Here is a 22,492-nt window from a genome sequence, read left to right as displayed (position 1 = left end):
CCTGGTGGTTCCAGGGGCCGGGATGACACATCCCGGCCCCCGATCCTCTCTGCTGCCAGGCCGTACTTGTAATCATCTGGGCGCGTGGGGAGTGTGCCCAGTAACACAAGCAGGATCATCTGCGGGGGAGGTAAATATAACCCACCTTCCCCAGAGCCTGCTCTGGAGCCCCTCTCACTTATCGTGAGAAGAGGCTCATTGATTGATTGAATAGGCATAACAAGATCAATAGTGTAAACCATGCACCTAAGGAAGGGAAATTACCTTTTGTGGTAACCTCCCTATTCTTTTGATTTATTGAGACCACATTTCACAGAATCAAATTTTCTAATGAGTTCAAACTTGTTCAAGTAATTAAACCTGCTTAGGACTTTATGGAACAATCATTACATTATCTTCTTTTTTAACAACATTTGCTGAAAGGATGGTGGTGGGTGAACAATTTTGTGCCATTTCCCCATTTTATGACTAGTAGTTAAGAACTTCATGACCCCATCATTGCAACAGAAAGAAGAGATAATTAGAAGCAAATTGCTAAAATCCTATAATCTTGACCAGAGCTAATAGAAACACAAAACATATGTTTTATGAGAAGAGTAGGAAAATTCATCTGAACTGAAACATGACAATGTCCCACAAGAATGGTTTTTGGGAATAAGTTCTGTAAATGATTTCTTTATAGAAAAACAAGAAAAACAAGTGGGAGTCCAAGATATGTGTTTTAAAATGTGAATTAACACCAAAAATTATACCAGTTTCTTGATTTTTTTCTTAACTGTAGTTATGTTTTATTGGTTCTTTCTAAAGCAAAGGTACATTTGGGATGTTTTGGACTGGCCATAGTTGAAACTTAGAATAGCAAGCTTAAAAACGTAAGAGTTTAAATGTCAGTTCTTTTTTGGGTTTTCTAATTTTCCACTTCATCATTACTTAAATTTTACTATAAACAAAAGAAAGGAAAGAAGGTGTCAATTGATTTCGTTTCTGAGATCCATTAGGGAAATATATATGTACTGACCTTTTGAGCAGAAAAGTAATATAATGTATACACTTTAGATATAAAATGTGTGCAGATGCATTTTTGATGAATACCACTTTAGCCTATAGTGGATGGGAATGTATAGGGCTGGTGTCAACGGGGTCAGCATTGGTGGGCATTTGCTGAAGGCGCAGAGCCCTCAGAAATGAAATAAAATGAAATAAAATAAGGGTCCATTACTGATCCCTGAGACCATGTCTGTGCCCATAGCCTTCATGTGGTGCTAGCAGATCAACTTTCTCAGAACTCACCCCAGTAGGAGAGGGGTCCATGGAGGCAGTTTGCAAAGGGCTCCCTGAGCTGGCCCTCAGAATGTTTTTATTCTCATTGTCAACTGCTTTGAGAATTTGTTTGTTGAAAAACTATTCACAGTGATAATGACAATAGGCTATTATTATTAGGGATACTATCTTGGGGACCCCTAATGGTGCAGCAGGGAAGTAACTTGCTTACGGAGCAAGAGGTTAGGAACATAGGAAGCTGCCATATACTGAGTCAGACCATTGGTCTATCTAGCTCAGTATTGTCTTCACAGACTGGCAGCGGCTTCTCCAAGGTTGCAGGCAGGAATCTCTCTCAGCCCTATCTTGGAGAAGCCAGGAGGGAACTTGGAACCTCCTGTTCCTCCCAGAGCGGCTCCATCCCCGGAGGGGAATATCTTACAGTGCTCACACATGTAGTCTCCCATTCATTTGCAACCAGGGCAGACCCTGCTTAGTTAAGGGGACAAGTCATGCTTGCTACCACAAGACCAGCTCTCCTCACTGGTTTGAATTGCTGGTTCGAGTCCCTGCTGGTATGTTCCTCAGACTATGGGAAACACCTATATCGGGCAGCAGCAATATTGGAAGATGCTGAAAGGCCTCATCTCATACTGCACGGGAGATGGCAATGGTATACTGCTCCTGTAATCTTAGATTTTTACCCAGGCTTTCAAATGAGTATTTTGTTTACTGCTGCTTTGTATCTTATGATTATATTGCACATTTTAAAAAAAACCTTTAATTAGATTTGTATTTTTATATTCTATTTTAATTATTGTGTACCTTCTATTTAAATTGTTTTAAATATTTTGTAAACCACCTTGAGATAATTTTAATGAAAGGAGGTATAAAAATTTAACAATAAAATAAATAAATAAAATGTTAATAATGGTGTTATCTATGAGTAGGTGTTCTCAAATAATGTTGCATTAAAGTAACATTAATGTTAATGTTACATTCAGGTTAGAGCAGAACGGTTTCTAAGTACAAAACTAAGGCAGGTGACGTGGCTTGTCATTTTCACTATTGGTGAGCAAGATGAAAGGAAAATGGAAAACAGTTGCAGAAATGGATCAGAAGCATTCACATCCTAAAGGGTAATAAAAAGATAAAAAGAAGACACAGCCCACAAGAAGAGTATACATCCTACAAAGTTGTCCCCAAGATAAAGCTGTGATGTTGAGTCGGTGTCAGGTCCTGGCGACCACAGAATCATGTGGTTTTCTTTGGTAGAATTTGTTGACCTCATCAAGCAGGAAGAAACCTTTGGGAGCAGGCAGTCTCTCAGGTCTCCAGGGCCCAAACTGTTTAGGGCTTTAAAGGTCAAAACCAGCACCTTGAATTGGACCCGGAAACAGGTTGGCAGCCAATGTCGCTCTTTCAAAATGGGGTGTTTGCTTGTTTGTTTGTTACATTTTTATACTGCCTTTCTGCCTTGACAAAGGCACCCCAAGAGGTTACTAAATAAGATTAATAAAATGTCTGACTGTTGGTCTTTTCAGGAGCTGAGGAGAAGAGATATCTCATCTGGGTGCCTCCTTTCTTGCCTTCCTCTCGGGGGCACACAGGTCTTTCCGTACTCCTGGGAAGGTTGGAGAGAGGCTGCCCCAGCAGTCCTCACAGGCCAGAGCTGGTCTCTAGGGATGTGCACGGAACCGGTTTGGAGGCCCTTTATGGGCCTCCAAACTGGTTCGAATGACCAGTGGTTCTGCCAGTTCAAAGGCAGGGGGGTTGATTTTAAGGGTGGGGGAGGGTGCACTTACCACTCCCTCCACTTTCCCCCCACCGGCGCTCTGTTTGGAATGGGACCGTGAGGGCAGCAGCGTACTTCCCTGCCACCCCATTGCCTCCTTGGTCCCAATGTCACTGGAAGTACCTGATGTGCCTGCGTGTGTTGGCACATGCACGCACATGTCACGCTCTCATACCCAACACCAATGCATGCATGCGCGCCAGGCACTTCCGGTGACGTCGGGACCGAGGATGCAATGGGGCGTCAGGAAGGTACGCTGCTGCCCTGATGGTGCCTTTCCAAATGGAGCGCCGGTGGGGGGAAAGCAGAGGGAGGAGTAAGTGCAACCTTTCCCACCCTTAAAGTCAACCCCCCTGCCTTCGAACTTCCCCTGCCCCGGTTCTGTGCACATACCTACTGGTCTCTATGGGAGCCAATGTTATGCTCTTCTCAGCCTGGGCACCTCCTTTCTTGACTTCCTCTCAGGGCAATATGATCCCAGCAGGCAGCTCCTAGCTGCCGCATTTTGCACTAGCTGCAGTTTCGGAATATTCTTCAAGGGCAGCTCCACATAGAGCGTGTTACAGAAATCCAGCCGTGATGTGACTAAGGCATGGGTAACAGTGGCCAGATTTGCCTTCTTGAGAAAGTACACAGCTGGTGCTCTAACTGAAGCTGTGCAAGGGCACCCCTGGCCACCGCCTCCACCTAAGCCTACAAAAGCAGAACTGGGTCCAGCAGTACCCCCAAGCTGCACACTTGTTCGTTCAAGGGGAGTGTAAAGCCATCCAAAACCAGTAGAATCTCCTCATCCTGATTGGCTCTCCTACTGACCAACAGTACCTCCACCTTGTCTGGATTCAATCCTAGTTTGTAAGCTCACATCCAACCCATCACTGCCTCTAGCCCCCGATTCAGGACATTTACTGCCTCCCTAGGATCAGGTGACAAGGAGAGATAGAGCTGAGTGGTGTAAACCACCCTGGGCCTTTTTTGTATGGGGTGTTTTATTAGGCTGGTTGTGAGAACAGCCTCATGAGATATAAAATCCCTGCATTTGATCTTCAAGTGATGACACTCAGTTTTCTTTGAATTCTCTTCCAGCAACCCAATGCAAACATGGTGCAGTTTATGATACCTGCGGTCCTGGATGTGTGAAAACCTGCAGCAACTGGAATGAGATTGGCCCCTGCAATAAGCCGTGTGTTGCAGGATGCCACTGCCCTGCAAACTTAGTCCATCACAAAGGAAGATGCATCAAGCCCATTCTCTGCCCACAGCGGTGACAGTAGCTTTCATCCCCAAAAGACTTTAAAACTGGTATCTTTGGTACCTTTCAAAGCTAACAGCCAATGAAGGACTGAAATGTTTGTTGACAGATTTTGCAAAGCACGCTTGCAAAGAATGAAAAATATGTGTGTGGCTGGCTATATATTTATATGTGTATAGGGGTATGTGTTTGTGTGTCTCATCACAAGCATGTATACATTTGTATGATTATTATGTGCATGTGTGCAGAGAGAGCAGATGTAAAGAGCTTGACAGCCAAACCCTCAGCATCCCTCAGCATTGTGGAATGGGATTAAGGAAATTGTAGGTTTTCCCAGTCCCCTATTCCTACTGCTGGGCATGACAGATATGAAGCCCTGAACCAAATTCTTTCCCTATAACATAATCTTACTCCACGATGTCCTTTGCAGCAACATGCCACCCCTCGTTTTGGAGTCTTCATCCCCATCAAGTTAGATACACACAGGCACCTCTCCTATCACAAACCAGTTCCTCAGCCAGGGCCTGGAATAAGGTGGCATCAGTCCCAGGTTTAACTATATCTGTATATACTAAAATACACATAAACATACATGTGCGCGTGCACACACATGAAAATAGACATCATTTATATAAACCATAGAAGGATGAATTATTATATGCATATTTTTTGCTATAAAGTTTATCTATTAGTGTTTCTATGAGTCTGTCCTGTAAGCCACGTCAGTAATTTGTATAAATAAACCAGGTGTTTACTAGCATGAACATACCCACTGGATTGACTTTGCCAGTACATTAGATTATAGTTTCTATGGAAATGTCTCCTTAGCGTTGACAGGTAAGTTTTATTTAAATTTATAGATGCACAAGGAACATGTTCTTCTGAAATTAGGATTTTTCCAAGTTTTTCTCCTCAGAAGAGCTTGAACAAAGAAATCTGGGGCATATTTCTGAAGTCAAAAAGTACTTTTGGAGGGAGGAGAGAGCAGTTAAAATCACTACCTCTCCCCCCTCCACGTGAGTTTACCTACTTGGAAACATGCTGGACTGAGCTCCATTGTGGAGACTTCCACTAACGCTGGACGGTTAAATACTTCTATCACTGCTCAGAATGTCAGCCCATGCTGCTGGGGGAGGATAGTGTGCTTCTCAGCCACAGAATTGCACTGTGCTGAGAGAGTGGGGATACCACGTCTATGGGAAAGATCCATGGAATCAGTTCCTACCCGTATAGTTGGGTCATTTGCATATTACCACAGTTATGCCAGACTCACTTGTGGAAAGTGTCTTCACAGCTAAAGTAATGTTTAAAGAAATCCCAAAGCTGGCTAGCTGAGGGTCAAACTTAAACATACAGCTAATTGCATATTAATGGGGCCAGCTTAATCCTGGAAGTCATAATTATTTAACTAAAAGCAGCGGAGAAATTTAGAGCAGGACTCTGACCTGCCACGAGGGGGAAGGAAACCTTTTCTCTCCGCACAATTTTCCTGCCAAAAATGGTACCTCCAAAGCTGCTATTTCCCCTCAAACTATTTACTTCAAATTGCATTGGAGGCAGTGGTGCTGGGGATGCCTCTCCTAAAGCATAAAGCTTTACGAGAGCCATCCGGACTTACCAGATGGGAAATAGCCCTGGGAAAGGGGTTAATCCTTCCCTCCCCAAATGCTGTGATCACAGTCTAAGTTTTAAAAAAACTCTCCCCCTGTGGCTGATTCTAGTTAAACAAGATGCACTTCAAGGATTAAGCACGCCTTTTAAAAATGTAATTAGCGGCATGTCTTGTTTGACTCTGAGATTAAAGAGACATACAGTATAGGCTACAATCCAACTCCAGAATTAAGCACCCTAAAGCCCTTGAAGACAAAGGGCTTTAGCGTGATTAACTCTGTGGTTGATTGTGGCCTTGATTCTGAGATAAAAACCAAAGATTCAGTGCCTTCACTTTCAAAATGGCTTACTGTGGTGGGTGTTGCATGTGTGCAGCCAGGGTTGTCTAATGGAAACTGATCTCAGAAAATATTAAAGACAAGCATATCTGGGATGATTTATGGCTGTCACCCATTTTCTGATATAGTGGGTGATCTGGAAGGAGAAAGAAGAAGTAAGATTACTGTCCCATAGGAGGTGATGTGGCATATCCACTCCTGTTAATCTTCTTCTGGAAAGAACCATTTTGCTGTCCAGCATGTGGGCAGAAGGGGAGACGGAAATCAGTTTTCCTTCTTCAACTTTCTTTGCAACCATTTGGCAATCCACTGTGTGCTGGTTGCGAGACAACAGCTGAGAAATTTGCCCAGAAAGAGACATGTACCTAACGCAGCAAGAGACTCAAAACAATATATCTACTGTGTTGCTATTGCTGTCAATCACCTCAGCTGTTTTCCAAAGACATGTTTTGTGCAGGTGATAGCTATTTCCTGTTGCCTGAGATGGATAGATGATTCTAGGCCTTTAATGCTCACTTACTTTCCAAGATTATGTTTCTTTAAATCACTGAGAGCACCTGTGTTCTGTACAGGTTGAACAGCAAAAGGAAAAAAAAAGTATGTTTATTTAAAATATTTAAATGCCTTTACCTGTATATGTTATGTTTGATATGCATTGAAAATAAATATTAAAGAATTTGAAAAAAATGACATTCTGGTGAAATACATCATATTAATGTTATTTTTTGAGCAGAAATGTGATGATTAATATTAATCATATGTATTTCTAAAGCTGTCTGGAAATAAGGAATAAATGGTTGATTTAATGATAATTATTTTTAGTTAATTATATTTGCATAATGTCAAAAACCTCAATTTAGATTCTTTCTGTGACACTTAACATACAGCTTAGCAAATAAATATAGCAATTAGTTGTTAGAAAAATAAAATTTATTTTTGTAATAATGCACAAAGGCTTAAAGAATCTTCATGAAGCCTTAAACAACAAGTTAACGAAACATAAACAAAATTTTCTCAGACAAGGGGCTATATTCTTTTCCCCTCACAGCATTTAATTAAAAACTTTAAACACAATGTCTGATATGAACAGACTTTTTTCAGTATAATTTATTGGCTGACATAAAGACTAACATGGTGTCTGCTGAGAAACATTTGTACATGCAACGTGAGAGAGGTGATTTCCCCTGATCTCCCCCTCCTACAGCCCACCGTGCCTCCTGAAAATATGTCCCTGAAGGTTGCAGAATCTTCAGGGACATATTTTCAGAAGACAGTTCGCTACAGAGGGGAGAAGCAAAAAAATCACCTCCCCCCCACCCCGTTGTGTGCATGGAACATTATTCTGTAATGGACTCCTGTCATGGCTTGGCCCCTGGGTATTTAAGAGAACAGCTTCACTATGACCCCCACTGCCCATTGAGGTTATCTGGAGAGGTCCTTTACCAGTTGCCACCAGCTTGGCTGGGGGCCACACAGGGACAGGCCTTCTAGGTTGTTGCCCTGAGATTGTGGAATGCGCTCCCTATTGAAATATGATCCTCCCCTTCTCTGGCAATTTAAAAAAAGCATTTGAAAACCCAACTCTTCACCCAAGCTTTTTCAGCTTTTTAAATATTTAGGTTTTAATCTGTTTTTGACTTTTAAATTGTTTAAATTGTTTAAATTGTTTAAGTTTTGTGTATGTTTTAACTTGCTTTATGTTATTGTTAACTGCCCAGAGATGAAAGTTTGGTGTACAGATTTGATAAATAAATTAAATATAATGAATTCCAAGGTGAAGGGGCCATCATGACCCCTGAGCCACACACTGGGGAGTCTCAGGGTGAAGTCAGGGTGACTCATCTCAGGGTGAGTCTCAGGGTGCTTCTGACCCTGAAGCAGTCAGAATGAGGCAGGGTTTGAGGGGCCCCCTTCTCCACTGTCGGAATTGCCAGCAGCTGCTGACTCCCTCAACACTCCCCTACACTTGCCCTCAGAGTCTGAGAAGCAAAGACCCCACAATCCCCACCAGCAGCCTCCCAGCTCTGCTGCAGAAAACAGGACACAGCCCCTTTAAGACCACAGTCATTCTGTATTTAAGGCTTCCATTTGCATCCGCCATTTGCTGAAGCAACTCTGTTGTGGACAAGTGTTGTCTGGATTCTGTGCCTGCTCCCTACTCCTGATTTTTTTTCAGTTTCTGACCCCTTGCTTGTTCTGACTTTGACTCTGCCTTTGGTTCCTGACGCCTTGATGCTTGAGTTTAACGCTGCCTGCTACTGAAGGACTGAACTTTGGCTGCTGACCTCTTGCTGTTTGACTTCAATTCTGCCTGCTACTGAATTAGAATAGAACTTTATTGATTAGGCAGAATGACCATATCAAACTACTGTGGGTTTAAAAACAAGGCTAACATGAAACATAGAACATGTCATGGAAGTTTAAAAGAACCATATCAACAAAAGAAGGCAAGCACACAAATTGAAAGTTTAAACTTAAGAAGGACCATATCAAAAGCCAATGGGACTATAAACAAGACAACCATAAAACAAAAATTTAAGTATAAAGAGAAGAGATTTACGATATTAAAAGGGAACATGCAACAGCTCCAAACATCAATCTGAATGTTTTGGAGTTGATGTGACAATTAGCCCCCCAATTTCCACATCTTGAGGTGATTCATACAAGCAGCCTTACCTAGGCTTGCATAGCCCTACCTCATGTGGAGTGCCAGGATCAGTCCCAATCCTGGCACTCTTCGCTGGCATAGCCTGTGTTTTCTACACAGGCTAATAGTGAGGTAGAAGGGAATGAGCATACCCTTCCACCCCACTCCTTGTTTGTATGAACTCTCAAACTGCCTGCAGCCCAGGTTTTAATAGAGCCAGGCAGCTAGAGTGCCTGGCAGTGGGGAAATCTCCCAATGCACCATGTGAGATTTCTGGAGGCCAGGATTTCTGGAGGCCGGGCTTTGATTCTGGGATTTCCAGAGGCTGGGTTGCATTCCCCCTGCCTCCAGATGGTTGTGCTGTTCACCAGGGGTGTAGCTATAAATGAGTGGATGGGTTCAAAGTACCCAGCCCCCCCCGCTCTACCCCTCCCTATTTTCTTCATTATCTCCCTTACTATGAGGGGCTGCAGGGAGAGGGGTGAACACAGGCCCCTTCTCCCCTAGCTACGCCCCTGCTGTTCACTGCAGCATGGCTGATGAGGGCGTGTAAGCAGCGCTGCTGAAGAGATCCACGCTCATCTGGGGGGAAGGTAGGATCATGCCTTTCCCCCCACCTTCCCCGGCCCCACCAACAGCAGTTGTGTGAACGACCTTATTGTTTTCTTAACCGTGAGGCCTTAATGGCAAAAGAAGTCACACATTCTGTTACTTACTGATTTTCTCCCTGCAGTATAGAAGTCATTTTTTTCTTCTACATGCCAGAATTTCATTTTCTTTTTAAAAATTACCCAGATATTGATTTCTAATACTGGTATAAAGTTTACATTGAAGGGTGTAATTGGCCAGATCTTCCAAGGTAGCAGCACCACAAACCCAGAATCTTTTTTGAGACAGTATACCCCCCAAATGACCATACTTGACCACTGAATCCATCTGTTTGAAACAAAGGCAAGTGAAAGCTCTCCGGTGTTCCATTTTAATAGTGAATAACAGGTAGTTTTCTATTTGATAGTGGAGTTATACACTTTCCAACCAGCATGCTGTTCTTGAAGATGTAAGCATGGCTATGTCAAACTGAGCACCCATGTCTAATACTTTTTGTTTAAAAACCTCCCTTGAAGCACTTCCTAGAATCCACAATGCCTGAACAGTGAAATCATAAGGCAGTACTACTTTCATAAATTTCTGAAACCATGAATTATGTAAAGCCAGCATGCTCTGTTCCTCAAGACAAGAGTTAGGGAGCCTGTCTTTACCCATTTATGAAACTCTAATCCAGTAACTATAGAAGTTGGAGTGGATTTTTAGACCGCCCAGGATCAAACACAGAAAGCGTGTCTGAGTTCTTTCAACTGGTATAACATTCGCAAAACCCCATACATCTGCACCATAGATCAGCACTGGAACAACCTTAACTTAGAATTGGTCTGAGCCTGAATATCTACAATTTAAAAGTCTGCTTACTTATTTTATTTATCATATTTCTATACTGCCTTCCATGTGCATCCCTCGGTGGTGTATGTAAGTTAAAATGCAACAAATATAAAAACAGGATAAAATGATTAAAACAATTTTATGATATAAAAGCAATTAAAATTATTTAAAAATAGGGCTGTGCATGAATTGATGATTTGAAAGGAGCAGTGAGGAAACACTAAGGTCTGTACCGGCTGCTCTGCTGCTCACAGCAGCAGGAAGCGGCGGTATTGCGCTCTCCAGCAACCCTCATGCTGTGGTGATGCAGAGTAGCATGCAAGGGGTGCTGGGCACGATGCCACAGCTTCCTGCTGCAGTGAGTGGTGGAGGAGCAGGTACAGACCTGCTCTCCTCACTCTTAAAGGTTCCTCACCACACCTTTTGAATCATCACTTCATGCACATCCCTAATTAAAAGGCTGAGAAAACAGGTGCCTCTTAAAGGTATTTTTTAAAACAGCCAGAGATGGAGAACCTCTGATTTTAACAGGGAGTGCATTCTAGAGCCCTGGGGCAGCCACAGAGAAGGCCCGGTCCTGTGTTGCCACCAAACGAGCTGGTGGCAACTGTAACCAGACCTCTCCAGATGATCTTAATAGGCGGGAGGGTTCATGACAAAGAAGGCACTCTCTTAAATACCCTGGACCCAAGCCATTAAGGGCTTTATAGGTACTAACCAGCACTTGGAAACATAGCAGCAGCCAGTGCAGTTCTTTTAGGATTAGTGTTATATGGTCTCTTTGGATTATCCCAGAGACCAGTCTGGCTGCCACATTCTGCACCAAGCAGTTTCTGGACTACATACAAAGGCAGCCCTATGTAGAGTGCATTACAGTAGTCAGGTCTGGAGGTACAAGCATATGTACCACTGTTTTGCAGTCATTTCCATCCAGAAATGGGTGTAGCTGACATAGCCAAAGCTGATTAAAAGTGCACCTGGTCATTGTCTCAGCCTGAGAGACCAGAAGGAATTTGGTCCCAGGAGCACTCCAAAGACAGACTTGTTTTTTTCTGAGGGAGTGTAACCCCCATCTAGAACAAGCAGTTTTCAGTTTTTTAATACCACATTCAGTCCATTACCACCTCCAGACAGGCATTTAGGGAAGTTATGCCATTACTTGAAGCAGTTGATCTGGAGAAATAGATTTGAGTGTCATAGGCATATTGATAACACCTTGCACCAAACCTCCTGATGATCTGTCCCAGTGGTTTCATGTAGATGTTAAAAAGCATTGGAGATGGTATGGAGCCTTGTGTAACTCCATACATTAACTCCTACTTTTCAGAGCAACAGTCTTCAAGCAACACCATCTTGAATCTGCCAGAGAGGTAGGTACAGAACCACCGTAAGACAGTACCACCCAATCCCAACTCCCTCAGGTGACCAAGAAGGATACCATGGCTGATGTGGAAGATATTGAGAGATACAAAAGGATCCACAGAGTCACACTCCCTCTGTCAAGACCCAATTGGAGATCATTCATCAGGCTGACCAAGGCAGTCTCAACCACATATCCCAGCCAGTTTGAAATGGGTCTAGATCATCAGTTTCCTCCAAGACTGCTTGGAGCTGAGAGGCCAGCACCCTCTCAATCACCTTACCAAAACATAGAAAATTGGAATCAGGTGTATAATTGGCTAACTCTGAGGCATCCAGAGCAGGCTTCTTTAAGACTAATAATAGCCTCCCTCGTTAAGGCAAGGAGGCATGCTTCAGAGAAGAATTTATAATATGCATGAGACCCTCTCTGATAGTACTACTAGCAGATAAAATGAGCCAAATTGGGCAAGGTTCAAGAGAACAGGTTCTACAATGTACAATCAGAAACAACATCCACATCCTCAGGAGTCAAAAATTGATAGTGAACCAATCTGATTTCATAAGAGGAGTTGCTGGATACCTCCCTAGTAGACTCTGCAATAAATGTGGGATCCAGTTCATTCCGAACATGAGAGATCTTATCTGCAAAAAAGTCATTTAAAATGTCACAGCGGGTGATTGAAGATTCCAAATTTGAGTTCCAGGGAGAAGGGTTATATACAGGGGTGGAGCCACCATTGTGTGAAGTGGTTCAAATACCCTGGGCTGCCATGCAGCGCCATGGTACCCCTGCCACAACCCTGTGTTTGACATCAAATGCTGGGGGCGTGGCCACATTAGCAAATGGGGCTGCGCACCTTGTTTAGAAGTGAACTCTGGCCAGCACCGTGTTTTCAGCATGGCTGAAATGGCTTCTCCCTGCTTGCAAAGGCAGGGAGAGGTCTTTCCGGCCAGGCTGGAAGCCCAGTGCTGGCTGAAATCTCTCAAAAGCCTGAGGCAGAAAAAAACACTCCAGTGTAACAGTAGAATTTTACCCGTGCTGTATTGAAAGCATTAAGCACTGACCGTAAGCACTGAACTTTCTTAGCAATCCTCTCAAGCCCACTTGGGTAGCTGACATTAGAATCAAGTCATCAGCAAGGAAACAATATTTACAAATATATCCAGAACCCTTGCCATGTGAAAGTTCTGAGCTTGTAAAACTGAAACTATATCATTTCCATAAAAATTAAATAGAAATGGTGCTAAAATACAACCGTGGTTCTAGAATTTTGCATAATATTATGCAAATCCCAGATTCAGATATCCATCTAGTATTAATGGCATATCATGCCTTATGCTCTGAATGAAGACTTCTAAAAATCCATCCCCTCCAAACTAGGTGCACTCTGGAAAAATGGAGGAGAGAAAAGAAAACCCCTTCAGGGTCAGAGAGTCCCCTGCAGGGGCTGTCTTTCCTCCCTCTCCTCATTTTCCAGAGTGCGCTTTTTAAAAAGATGCCTCCTTGCTAAGCAAGTTGTACTTTCTCCTTTGCTTTCCCAAGAGGCTGCATTTTAAAGGCTTGGCTCAGATGAGGAAGCGCATTATTTCTGATTTGGGCAGATATAGCTCAGTTCCTTTCTAAAGCAAACTTGGAGAAGCTTGTTCATCTCTAGTCCACCCATTCAGAATGTAATAGGGAGCCTGAACGTTGCTATCTCAATTAGGGCTGCAGCTAGGGGAGAAGGGGCCTGTGTTTGCCCCTCTCGTTGGTGGCCCCTCAGAGTGAGAGAGAAACAGTCATCCCTTGCCAATTGTGGTTTCCTCAATCGTGAATTTGAGTATCCATGACTGGGAATTTGTGACCACCCTTGGCAACTGCAACCTGAGTATCTGCAGTTTGGTGAGATTTTATTGAAATGTGTGGGTTTGGAGGGGATTTTGGGAGTCAGGGGGTCATTTCTGGGGGTCAAGGGTCATTTCCTGGGGTCAGGGGTGATTGGGGGGTTGGGGCAATTTTAGGGAGTTCAGGGGTGATTTCCGGGGGTCGGGGGGATTTCCCCCATTCTTTACTGTATTTTTCAGTCATTTTGCCACCGCGATTCTGCTGTGATTCCCTATTGCTTCCCATCCACAAATTTTCCAACCATGAGGGTTTCCCGGAACGGAGCCCTCGCAGTTGGCAAGGAATGACTGTAATTAAGAAAATAGGGAGGGGTGGATCTGGGGGGCCCTCAGGAGCTGGGGAGCCTGGGTTCTTTTAACCCATCTGCTCAATTATAGTTACACTCCTGGTCTCAATTCATTAACGGTTTCATCTCAATACTTGAATTGTTCATAGTGTAATACTTTAGTTCAGGGGTTTCCAACCTGTGGTACTTCAGATGTTGCTGAACTACAACTCCCATCATCCTCAGTTACAATTCATTGTGACTTGGGATGCTGGGAGTTGTAGTTCAACAACATCTGCTTTAGTTAGTTAATTAACTTAATATAGCCAGGAAGACTGCTATGTCTACTTTTACTGCTATTATGAATGGTCAATGTACTAATATCTTACATTGTAACTTTACAAAATAATGGTCACTGACTGTATCTTTCCCATCCTATATCCCTTTGACCCTACCTTTAGAATTTATTTATCTCATGAGCTTGCCAAGCATCTGATGAAGTGGAATCTAGACTCTGAAAACTTATGCTGAAATAAATTTGTATTTACTACAAAAACATTTATTCTTTTAATGCAGTACTCTTATTTAGCAGGGACACAGCTATTGTCCCTGTTGATCCAAGTAACTGTTGCTTGAGTTTCCCTTTTCTTTCTTTTTAGACTACGAGCCCTTTTGGAACTGCTCTTTTATTATGCTGACTCAAAACATAAAGGCATCATTTTAAACCAAAAGAGAGACAGTACATTGATCTAAAGGTTGCAGATTCATTATCTACAACTTGTCATTTTCTGACACTGTGTCCAAATGCCATCTAGTGCAGACATCGCAAATTGCAGCTCCAGGAACTGTGTACTGAATGGAAAAAAAAAATTCATTCAGCAAATGATTTTTTTTTTTTTAATGATAAGCTATTGAAAACTTAACCCTGTCCTCTAGTTACCAACTTTAATTGGAAGACCACATAGGACTTTTGAAAGAGGATTCAGTGTTTGGCTTTCGCAAATATGGAGGGGGTGGGTGAGTAAGGCATTCCATAGTGGTTGTGGAAGCTGCCAAGAACATTTCTTTATAAGCTTTTGATGTCCAAACTATTCACACATATAAAATAAACAAGAGATGGCTCTCATTAGACTTCAATATAAACAGGTGAAGTTAGACCAGGACCTTGGATCATGGGAGGACAGCTGTAGACAATACTGAATTAGATGTACCAATGGTCTGACTCAGTAGAAAGCAGCTTCCTATGTTGCCTAGAGGCCATAAAGAACTAACACAGATGCTGGGATAATTGTGAAATTTGGACAGCCACCATCTTAACCTGAAGCTCCAGAGGCAAACACTGATTTTAAAAAAGAAAACAAATAGAGAGGGGATGTGTTTTCTTCCCTGGCATTCATTAATTGCTGATCTTTCCAGGAAATGTTAAGTCTCTGGTTAGTTTGTTGTTCCTATTGCAATTAACTATACTCACTCTCATTTATCCAGAAGCCTAAAGAATATGGGCAACATCCAACAATCTATAGACAATCAGATGTTTGGATAAATGTTTGGATAAATATGTTATTCACATATTGTCACATCAAGGACAGCTAGTGAATTTGGATATTTAAAGCAGGAATGGTCAACCTCTGTATTTCTGGAGGCCTCTATATTGGCCTGTCTTCCACAGGCTCCCAACTCCCATCCAAATGCCATTTGGCTCGTCCGCTTCTCCCACTACAAAGTGATTTTCATTGTGAGAAGAAGGGAGGATGATTTCATATACTGGACCCGGGACCTCCCAATTCCAGTCACATTTATCTGAGATGCCCGGATGCAGCCTAACTACGGGGCCCCACACTCCCTCAGATGCACCTTTTGCCCTGAAGCTGCACATGAGCTCATGACAGACCCAGGAACTCACAGTCCAGGATTGGCGCAGGTCCCATGTCCTTTCGGGCATAAGGGTTGGCTTGACTGATAGTTCCATTGGCCAGGATCCCCTGAAGATGGAATCTCGAATGGCTCTCACCTGGGCATTCATGAAGCCTTGCACTTCTGCGCAGGCCTCATTCCAGCCCACAGCCTCAATAGCTGTTACGGCTTCTCTTAGTAGCTGGCTGAGAAAGCTTTCTAAAAACCCTGCCAGTGAGTGGGTTAGCTCTGTCAAACCAGCAGAGGCTGTTGCATCCTTTAAGCCTGACTGGGTCATCTAGAGTTGTCTAGAGTTGTCTAGAGTGCCTGGCTTGTGGGGGAATCCCTCAATACACCACCCTCCTTACATGGTGCATTGAGGGTTATCCGGAAGCCTGGCTGTGTTTTCCCAGCCTCCAGAAGGCTGCACTGCTGGTAGAAGTGTCGCTCGTGTGGGCACGGAATCTGTGCATCCTGCAGGAGGACAAAGATTGTCTGGGGGAAAGATAGGACCAATCCTGCCTCCCCTCCCACAGCGCCCTTCCTGCCCTGCTTTTAAGTTGTGAGAACGACCTTGGTATATCATTTAAGGCAGGGATTCTCAACATTGGGTCCCCAGATGTTATTGGACTTCAACTCCCATAATCCCCAACCCTAGTGGCCTATGGTTGGGGATTATGGGAGTTGAAGCCCAATAACATCTGGGGACCCAATGTTGAGAATCCCTAATTTAAGGCATGCATGAGGCTCCATAGATTGTTCTCTGGCATGCTTAAAAAAGAATTTATAACCTCCATTAGTTCTGGTAATGAAGTGAGACCTAGCCCAGTTATATTCAGGGCCAGGCAGAATGAAGTGATAAGGCAAGTGTTCATGTTCCATAGCTCTAAAGTCTGTTACTGTCAGGCCTACTGGGAAGAACCAACTACTTTCAATCTCCTAGATCTTTGCATGTTGGCTAGTAACAGTTTCTTCTCGCCTGTAGTTGAATAGGTAGCTTTCAATGAAGTTAGGGGTACCACAACACCTCATCTGAGTGTTATATCTGACTCCACACACTGTCATACTATTTCAAAAACTTTAGGACAAGATTATGAAGTGGAACTGGATTTTAGAAGAGGCTTGGAAGTTGTGTTTGCCAGGGAACTGTTGACTGCTCCCTATTGTTATATCATCTCATTTCTCTTTGAGACTTGTTGAGTAGGATACAGGAATCCTATGCAGAAAGAAAAGGGGATGCGGTGGGAATTGTAAATCTGTCCTGTCTGAGGTAATAATATTACCTTTCCAATGTAAGCAGAGCCAATGTGGTACAGTGGTCAAAATGCAGGACCATGAATATTGCTCTGAGCTCCTTCAAAAAAGGATGGTATAAAAAAAGGACAAGTATCACTTCTTGACTTTGCTTTTAGCAGGTAAAAGATGCTCAATTCTTTCATCCTCTTCTAGTAAGAGAGATGTACTAGGCTACATCTCTCTTGTACTAGGCTATGCCATCCTTATTGGGGGAAATATCACTTATCCAATGTAATTACAAGATAAATATTCTGCTTGGCATCACAACCCTGGATCATATTCATTCTGACATCACGATGCCAAGTTGAATATTTTATCTTGTAGCTTCATTTTATTTTCCCTTGGAGCAAGGCTGTATATTTTTTCTTTTAATTTATACTTTTGTTGTATCATTAAGAAAGGTTCTTCTTTTTTGTTACATGTATTTTCAATTGCATATCAAAAATAAAAATAAATAAAGCTTTTTTAAAAGGACTCTATAATAATTAAGGTCTCAATTTTTTTGTGTGTGCTTCATTAAATCCTCTGTGCATCTGTAATAACCTTATCATAAATAAATATGATAATAAATAAATAAATATAGTACAAATAATTTACCAAATGGATGGAAAAATATATTTTAGTCTGAATGCTCTAAAAGACTCACTTACCAGTTTCAGACAATGCTGGACCTTATGGGTTTTTAATATTTTTCCAAACAGCATGCAATTTTCACTTAAAATAAACTGTATCATGGATGTAAATCTGTACAATTTGCTTTGACTGTTACAAGACAAAGATACATTTTCCAAAAGCTGGTTCCATTAATGGAAGGAAACCCCAACAGAAGGGCGTTTCCCCCTTTCAAATGCTGTTAACACAGAGGTTTTCTATGTGTACGTTGCATTCATTGGTGGTAAACTGGTTGTGTCAAATGTATGTTTTTCATATTAGTCTCAAGATCCACTTACCCATCTCTTTCATTGGGTGATAAAATTGATGGGTTTAAAAAAAATTGTTTAAATACAAGGCACAAACCCGCAATTACTTGAATGTGCTTATTGTAAGCTTCTTTTATGCAATGTCTATTTGAATGTTGCTTACTTTGCATATAGCAAGGCATGGCAAAGATGCCTCCTCTGCAAATTAATTTCCTTTATCAGCTGCAACCACTTTGGAAAGAACAGTGGCTGACATTATGCAAGGAAATGTGGGCGGCAGGAGCACTGCCCATGCCCCTCAACATGTGTAAGCACTGCCAATTGGGCTGGACTGCAGGGCGGCAGGATTCTGATGGAAGTGCTCCATTAATGCAGTTGTGTGATGTGATGCCCATTATTTCCAATGGGCATTGTATCATACAACTGCATTCCCAGAGCATTTATGATGGGGCTCTGCTGCCTTGCAGCTGAGCACAGCCCCATCAGTAGTGCGTACATGTGTGCAGCAGCATGGGCAATGCTTCAGTTGCCTACATTCCTTTGCATGGTAAGTCAGTCTCTGATTTCTCTGCCACAGATCTGAACCTTGTGTAAGCCAATCATTGCAGCTGCTTGTTTGGAGCTTTTTTTTTAGTCAAAATGTATGTTTCTTTGAATACTGTAATTGGCCTCCATCTTCATTTACGATCAAAGTTTGGTTTCTTGAGAAACTAGGGAAAGTTGGAGGGTTTTAAACACCCTTTCGGTATGTAAAGTCAAAGGGTGTATTTAGTTGTCTGGGTCCATATTCTGCAGCTAGTCAATATCACCTTGCAAAGCTGGTGAATAGCAGCAATTCCTATACTTTGTAGTCTGAGTGCTTCGATTCAGCTGATAATTATAGTCATAGACAACAGTTTCCCCTTTAAATCTAATGTTCAAGAATTATAGTTCATATTCTTTGGCTGTAAGCAAGCGGTATGCACTCGTCTCTCAGCAGTGAGGATTGTCTTCCAAAAACAAAAGCATACACGTACCAAGCAGTGAACATCCACTATTAGTTCTGAAGCTAAACTCTTTTTCTGTTACTTATAAACGATTGGAGAGAATATTATTCTCAGAATTCAAGTCACAAAGGAAATCAGAATGATGTGTACCTTGGGTCCAATCCAGCCATATTGCTTTTCACATTGAGGCTATTTGTATAAAATGCAACACGTCTAAGACCTTACTTTAGTTTGATTATAAACTCCTTCCTTCACTTCAGTGTGGAAGAACTACAGTTTAACTTTTGAGTATTCTGATGCAGGCCAATGGAAGGGTCCCCCCCCCTTTTTTTTTCTTTTGGTTGATTCATAAGTGTCTTTAAGTTACAAAGCCAACCAGCACTTTTACAGTAAGTTGTGTCTGCCTGTTGTTGATAGAAGTCCTAATTTGTATACGCTGTTAAGTCAATCATAATGCAGAATTTGAGTCAGCCTGACTGATGATCTTTAATCTCTTTTTAACATGGATAGCTTGTTTTCAATTGTATGATGCTGAAGAAACTTTCTTGTAGGTGCTACCAAAAGACTACAAAGTCCCATGTCTTTGACTACTCAGTAGAAATTTAGCTCTGGAAGAATTTTGATATACTGTTAGATAGAAATGCTCTTTCGTACAAAGGTGCAAAAAACCAACAACACCCACACACTTGCCCACCTCCTTTGAAGCAATAAATGTTTGAATAATTTGTGTCAACTTGGGTTCAAGGTGCTTATTGGCAAATCTCTATGTAGCATATTGGGCATGAAGGTCATTTTTTGAACATACACCCAGACAAAAAAGAATAACATTTAGACTTCTGCTTTGAGTCTTCTCATAAATGTTTTCATTGCTTTGTCTAAAAAGAAAGAAAGAGGGAATCTTGCTCATTAAGCAGCAGGCAGATGAAAAGCTTTTTGAAGAATGAATCCACAATGCTTTAACAGAAACTGCACCTCTTTGTTGCATGGATTAAAAAAATGCACTCATTTTAATTCCATTTTGGGATCCAGCATAATGGTATTTCTGTAGCTCTGTTTTAAAAATCATTTGCATAGATTTTTTTAATCAGTGTGTCTGAATTTGAGGTAAATGTCATATAGCCATGAAATTAGAGCTGTGCCTGGTTTAGACTTCAGTGCTCAAACTATTTAAATGTGATTAATAGAACAACTTTTGATTTGGGGACTGTGCAGCTTTCAGTCTTGCATTTTCAAGCTCTTTTGTCATTATCTGAAAACAAAAAAATTTGGTCTTTTAAAAGATTGTTTTCAAGCTGATTTCTAGAAAAAAAATAAGAGATCCCCCCCACCACACACACACTTGGTACTTTGTATAATAAACTTCCAGTTACTGGAGCCTTCATCCACTGGGTCAGTCAAATAAAGATTGTTGTTTAATTTTAAAAATGGTAGCACAGAAAAGTGTTTTGTTTTGTTTTTTGTAATTTTGTAATTTCGTAATTTCATTTTCTTGTCAAATATAGCTTTATGGCCAGGCAAGTGGTGCATTTCATTTACTAGTAGTAAATGATATTTTATTCAGAATGACTCAAACTTTCTTTCAATTGTTAGTCAACAAATTTTCATGCAGTCTGAGTTTCACACATATTTCATCACTGAAATTCATTCAGTTACACTGAATTTTAGTGTATTTTCCTGAATAATTTGGCTTTGTTTATATTTGTTTTCTGCTTCATTCTGTAGTATAAGAGTGTTTCTTCTGGACTGAAAATGTGCCATCTGTTTGCTTCATGAGTATGGACATTTTAAAAATATTGTTGCTCTTTATGTAGTTTTTATCTAGAGTGCAGTTACATGTTGAAAATGATAGGTAGGCACCTTTTGGAAAAATATCTTTCCACTGAATGGTTATTAATGTCTTCATCTCTGAAGATATTATCTCAGTGAAGATGTATGTAAACTCATTTGATCTGAGTCTCTGTATCCTTGATTCATTGACATATGAAAGCTTTCAAAAACATTTTCTTCATTTTCTCGGTTCCTTCCATTCATGAGCTGGATGCTGCCAGAGGATAGGCTCAAAGTATTTATGAATGACAACTTGTGGTCTCTTCTTTGCAAGGTTATGTTGACAATATGATTGGTTTCAGCTCTTGACAATCTGAGGCTTGAATTCCAGTCTGCGTCTTTGCCTTATAGTTTGATGCCAGTAAGGAAAAAAGTCTGTTTCCTCTTGATGGGAGAAATTTAGCTTAGGAATGGAGAGCAGGAGATGTTTGATCCAGGAACAGGGAAGTAGGTTCACTTCTGAGGCACATGTAGATGAAGATAATGAGTTGGTATCACGGAGGGAGAAGGAGCATGTGTGCGAGCTTGAGGTTGTCTCATAGGCAGGTCAAGGAATCCAAACTGCCTCACCCTTTCCCAACCAGGATGGCTCTTAGCGGGAATGTTGTAGAGCAAAGGCACACTTTTTGTAGGCAGCATATAGCAGGAGGATAGCATGCAGCATTTGGCGGCACATGGCCATGGCCATGCGCACTTGTGGCTCCTGGAACCCATGGGGCCTGTGCTGCTGGGGGCTTATGACTTGACAGAAGGCAGAGCGCTCCGAGACCCGCAGTGAGCCAGTCCAGTGTGGGGGTTGAGCCGTCACAAGGTGCCCAAAGACTGAGTCAAGCCCAGTGAGCCGCACAGCCTGGGGCTTGCGTACAGCCCCACTGCACCCTTTGGTATCTCCGGCCATTGCAGATGGTTGTGATAGTCCAGCTCCTGTCTTAGCACTGGACTCCAGCACCAGGCTGAGCCCCTGGAAGCAAAGCTGCACCTCCAGATCGGTTGTGGTGGCTGGGCTTTGACCACCCCGGAAAGGGTGTTTGGTGCTGCTGGGCCTGGGCACGGCACCTCGCAACCATTGCAGGGACTCATCCAGTGGGGACCAGGGTGCCCATAACTGGTACCCGCTGGCCATGGTCAGGGCTGGCCAGTCGCTGCCACCCTGCTCTGTTCAGGCTCCTGTTGCATCTTTCTGTTGCCTAGCGCCCTCGGCAACCCATTATGAGTGTGTGTTCACCCTGGAACATACTGACTCAGTCAGTGCTCTGCAAGCTCCTCCTCCTTTCTTCCACTGCAGCCGTTCTATGGAATCCAGGAGGAGGAGCTTGTGGAACACTGACTCAGTCAGAGCAGAGTGCCCCCCCATTATTTATTTGTGTATTTAGAAGATGTATATTCTGCACCTTCACAGAAAGTCCCAGGGTGGCTCACAAAGCTAGAATTCACTCTAGCTGTAAAACCATAAAACACTAACCAGAATGCAACGGATATCTTTAAAAGCTTTCCTAAAAATAGAATAGTCTTCACCAGCTTTCTTAAACAAGGGAGGGGGAGCTAACTAAATCTTCCTTGGGAAAACATTCCAGAGGGAGGGGCTAGAGTAAGCCACACGCAGGTGACCTGCTGTGTCAGTTGTTATATAGGCTGGGCAGATTCACATTACTGACCACACGGAAAGCAACTGCTATGTCTAGGGCTGATGTATGCTAGATATTTACCATTTTTACCCAAAT

At 42.3% G+C, this 22,492-nt stretch overlaps 2 protein-coding genes across 3 annotated transcripts in view; one reads left to right on the top strand and one right to left on the bottom strand.

Moving 5' to 3' along the window:
* The window catches only part of BMPER (BMP binding endothelial regulator), a 297,532-nt gene extending 290,467 nt beyond the window's left edge, over nt 1-7,065 (top strand). For both annotated transcript variants that reach the window (XM_053264967.1, XM_053264966.1), the window contains one exon: nt 4,139-7,065. In XM_053264967.1, the coding sequence (XP_053120942.1) occupies nt 4,139-4,320 (182 nt within the window). In that variant the 3' untranslated portion in view covers nt 4,321-7,065. The remainder of the gene's footprint in view (nt 1-4,138) is intronic.
* A 10,639-nt stretch (nt 7,066-17,704) lies between these two features.
* LOC128328745 (FANCD2 opposite strand protein-like) lies at nt 17,705-22,030 on the bottom strand. Its single transcript, XM_053258791.1, has one exon. The coding sequence runs from the start codon at nt 21,892-21,894 to the stop codon at nt 21,364-21,366; it is 531 nt and encodes a 176-aa protein (XP_053114766.1). The 5' UTR covers nt 21,895-22,030; the 3' UTR covers nt 17,705-21,363.
* Nucleotides 22,031-22,492: the final 462 nt, after the last annotated feature.

This window comes from Hemicordylus capensis, chromosome 6 (assembly GCF_027244095.1).
Source record: "Hemicordylus capensis ecotype Gifberg chromosome 6, rHemCap1.1.pri, whole genome shotgun sequence".
Taxonomy (NCBI): domain Eukaryota; kingdom Metazoa; phylum Chordata; class Lepidosauria; order Squamata; family Cordylidae; genus Hemicordylus; species Hemicordylus capensis.
The sequence above is the reverse complement of the archived record's forward strand: the minus strand, read 5'-3'. Positions and strand labels throughout refer to the sequence as shown.

What these genes read in the sequence shown, in the direction of transcription:
- LOC128328745 (XM_053258791.1), bottom strand. Translation starts at nt 21,894, where the DNA reads ATGGCCAGCGGGTACCAGTTATGGGCACCCTGGTCCCCACTGGATGAG.